This window comes from Atta cephalotes (genome assembly GCF_000143395.1).
Source record: "Atta cephalotes unplaced genomic scaffold scaffold00007, whole genome shotgun sequence".
NCBI classification, from domain to species: Eukaryota; Metazoa; Arthropoda; class Insecta; order Hymenoptera; family Formicidae; genus Atta; species Atta cephalotes.
In genome coordinates, this window is record NW_012130071.1 from 4,633,784 (window position 1) to 4,636,782 (window position 2,999).

General features: G+C 27.6%; 1 protein-coding gene across 1 annotated transcript in view; it reads right to left on the reverse strand.

Moving 5' to 3' along the window:
* Positions 1-2,999, reverse strand: part of LOC105626936 (discoidin domain-containing receptor 2-like) — a 12,065-nt gene that overhangs the window by 7,056 nt on the left and 2,010 nt on the right. Inside the window, exons 2-6 of the mRNA XM_012208227.1 lie at positions 2,443-2,548; positions 2,139-2,364; positions 1,301-1,448; positions 387-682; positions 74-320 (exon numbers count right to left, since the gene is read on the reverse strand). Coding sequence (XP_012063617.1) covers positions 74-320; positions 387-682; positions 1,301-1,448; positions 2,139-2,364; positions 2,443-2,548 — 1,023 coding nt within the window. The remainder of the gene's footprint in view (positions 1-73; positions 321-386; positions 683-1,300; positions 1,449-2,138; positions 2,365-2,442; positions 2,549-2,999) is intronic.

Consider the following 2,999-nt stretch of genomic DNA (forward strand, 5'->3'; position numbering starts at 1 on the left):
CTATATATATATATCTTATATATATATATATATATATATAGTAATAAAATCAATAGTAATGAAATCATTGTACCTGTCTCAAACGAAATCTCGCTTAGTAACAACCATTCTGATTGAGGTTTTATGTCCATCTTGACAAATTTGCCAAATCTTAATTGCAATGGAATAGATATCAAGGCGCTACTTTTACTTTTGCCATCCTTTTCATTACTGTTACTAAGAATGTTCATCTTAGGCTCGTTAAACATTTGAAACGTTTCTGGTGTTTCATGATATTCCTTGCCATCCGATGAAAACCAAAAGTTTATTATCGAGAACATCTAAAAATTATTGAATTTAAAATAAGTTTATTATTACAATTAAGAAACTTATATTGAATCACGCACCTCAACATTTAAATCAGGCAGATTGGCCACATGAATCGTACAATTTCTAAATTTTCGAGAAAATTGGAATTCAAAGAATAATTCTATATTATCTCGATCGTGCCATCCGACCCAGTTGGTTATTCTATTGGATTTCAGGATTTCTACTTCGCTACCGATTATGCCATCAGTTAATTGTCCTAGTCCGTTCAACATTAAATTCTCAATTTCCGTGCCATCATACGATGCATCCTCAACATTACATCCATTAGGTCCATCTGTATCAGCTTTAGGCGCGATATAACTAGCAATGCCTTCTGTGTAAACAATGAAGATTACTTTATTTATTTCGATCCATTAGTGTTTTTAAATCTATATTTTTCTACATATATAATTTATAATATTTTTAAATTTTATAATACTACCAATTATATTGTTTTCATAAAAACTAGATGCATTTAAAACTGTATTGAGAATGATCAAAACTATAGCAAGGAATCCATATATGGCGCATTCCATGTGTCAAGGTCCTAAAAATAAACTGCTTAAGATTTTTAAAACGATTATGAAACATGTTAGTGCGTATAAGATTAAAGGTAAAAAAAAATATTTTATGCTTTGTATAATGTCAAAGAAAAATTTCTTAAAATTATTACCTCCAATCTTTTAGATGCAAGACATATAATACTTATATTTTCTATATAATATATGCATTAATATGTTTTTATGATCATTTTAAAAAACACATGTAGTTCATTTTGGGATGGAATTGAAAAGTGGAATATGCCATATACAAAGTGAACGTAGAATTATAAATTGTTATATTTTTATTGTAAAACTTTATATATAAAGAGAAAGAAAGAGAGAGAGAGAGAGAGAGAGAGAGAGATAAATGCAAATATAATAAAATTAAATAGCATATATATAATACTCACGATTCCAGACACAGCCGTAAATCTCGACACGCATGCACACAGTGCGAGGATGCTGACTGTAAGGAACAAATCTCACTCGACTCGCTACGAATGGTAAATCTAACTTCTGTTTTTCAACTAGATATGTATTGCTATTGCCACGTAGAACCTGAAATATAAATATAATGGAGTGTCAATTTAAATTTTCTGCCTCCGATGAGTTTAGAAAAATTCTTTTTTTCGAATAAATTCATTTTTTATGATGATAAATCATTGACAAATTCATGAGAGGGAGGCAGTGAGTAGAGGCTATGATCCCCTCCTTGAAGTCTTCTTTTTTAAAAATATTTAGCAAATGTTTTTTAACATTTCTAAAATTAATCACAATTTTGATATTTTCCAAAAATATTTTTTAAGGAACTCATAGATATAAAAAACATATATTTCATTATATTATTCTTTTTTTGTTAATATAATTTAAAATAAAACATTTTACGAATTATTTAAATAATACTTTTTCAATGTAATAATTTAAATAATAATTTAATATTCTTTTTTCATATTTGAGTTAAAAAAAAATTTCACTTATGCGCCAATGGCGCACCCCTTCTCCTTGACAAATTTTTGGATCCGCCAATACGACAAATTAATATTAAAAAGTTATTATTTTTTTATAACGCATTAATCTAAAAGTTATTGATTCTTAAGTTAAGAAAATTAAATTTATATTAATATATCTTTTCTAAAAGTCTGTAAAGCGATATTTTACGAAATCTTTAATTACAAATTATTTCAATCTTTATAAATTAAATCTTAATTAAATAGTTTTAAATTAATCTTTATTAACAATCGGACATACTTTGTTCCCTTTTAAATCTTTGTACTGATGCCATTTTTCATGCCGCCAATATTCCAGAAAAAATGCCTCGGCATATTCTTGACCTTGACCATTACCGAATCTTCCTTGAGTTTCGGTCCACGTGATAAGATGGTCTCTCGTTAAATCGATTTCCAGGTATTCGCGTATGGCGCTACTAATTTGAGCTTTTGGACACCAAGCACCACCGTTCTTTTCCTGCCGTATTCTATAAATATTTGTATATCATTGCAATGGTTATACTTATTTAATTATTATACATATTTTCGCGTGTTAATTTCTGTACCTCGCATTTTGAGGACCGACGGATTTCATTTCGTAACTGGAGGACGCGGTAATTGCTTCATCCGGGATTTTTCCTTCTTCCATGCCGAGTGGAAGAATACATTTTTCTAAAATTACAATTATCATTACATTTTGAATATTTCAAAGTTAAAATACAGATATGTAATTTACATATATTCTTTACATATTTAAATATCGAATATTTGATAAAAAAAACTAAACGTTAATTTGGCTTTTAATTACTTCTGTAAACATGTAAATAAAATAAATACTTATATGAATAAAATAAATAATTATATGAACAAACTATAAAAAATGCATTTTACATTTATATTTATAGTTAGAATTGCTTCTTTGTCATTATTATTAATAAAATAATTATTGAAATTATTTCATTTATTATCTCATTTATTTGTGCCGTTAGTCAATCTTTGATAATTAAATAATGAGTACAAATCATAATTTTTTCAAAAATTTAAAGATTGGAGAGAGAGAGAGAGAGAGAGAGAGAGAGACTAATTTGTGTCAAAGGACATCTCATGAGTCGCATGAGTCCAG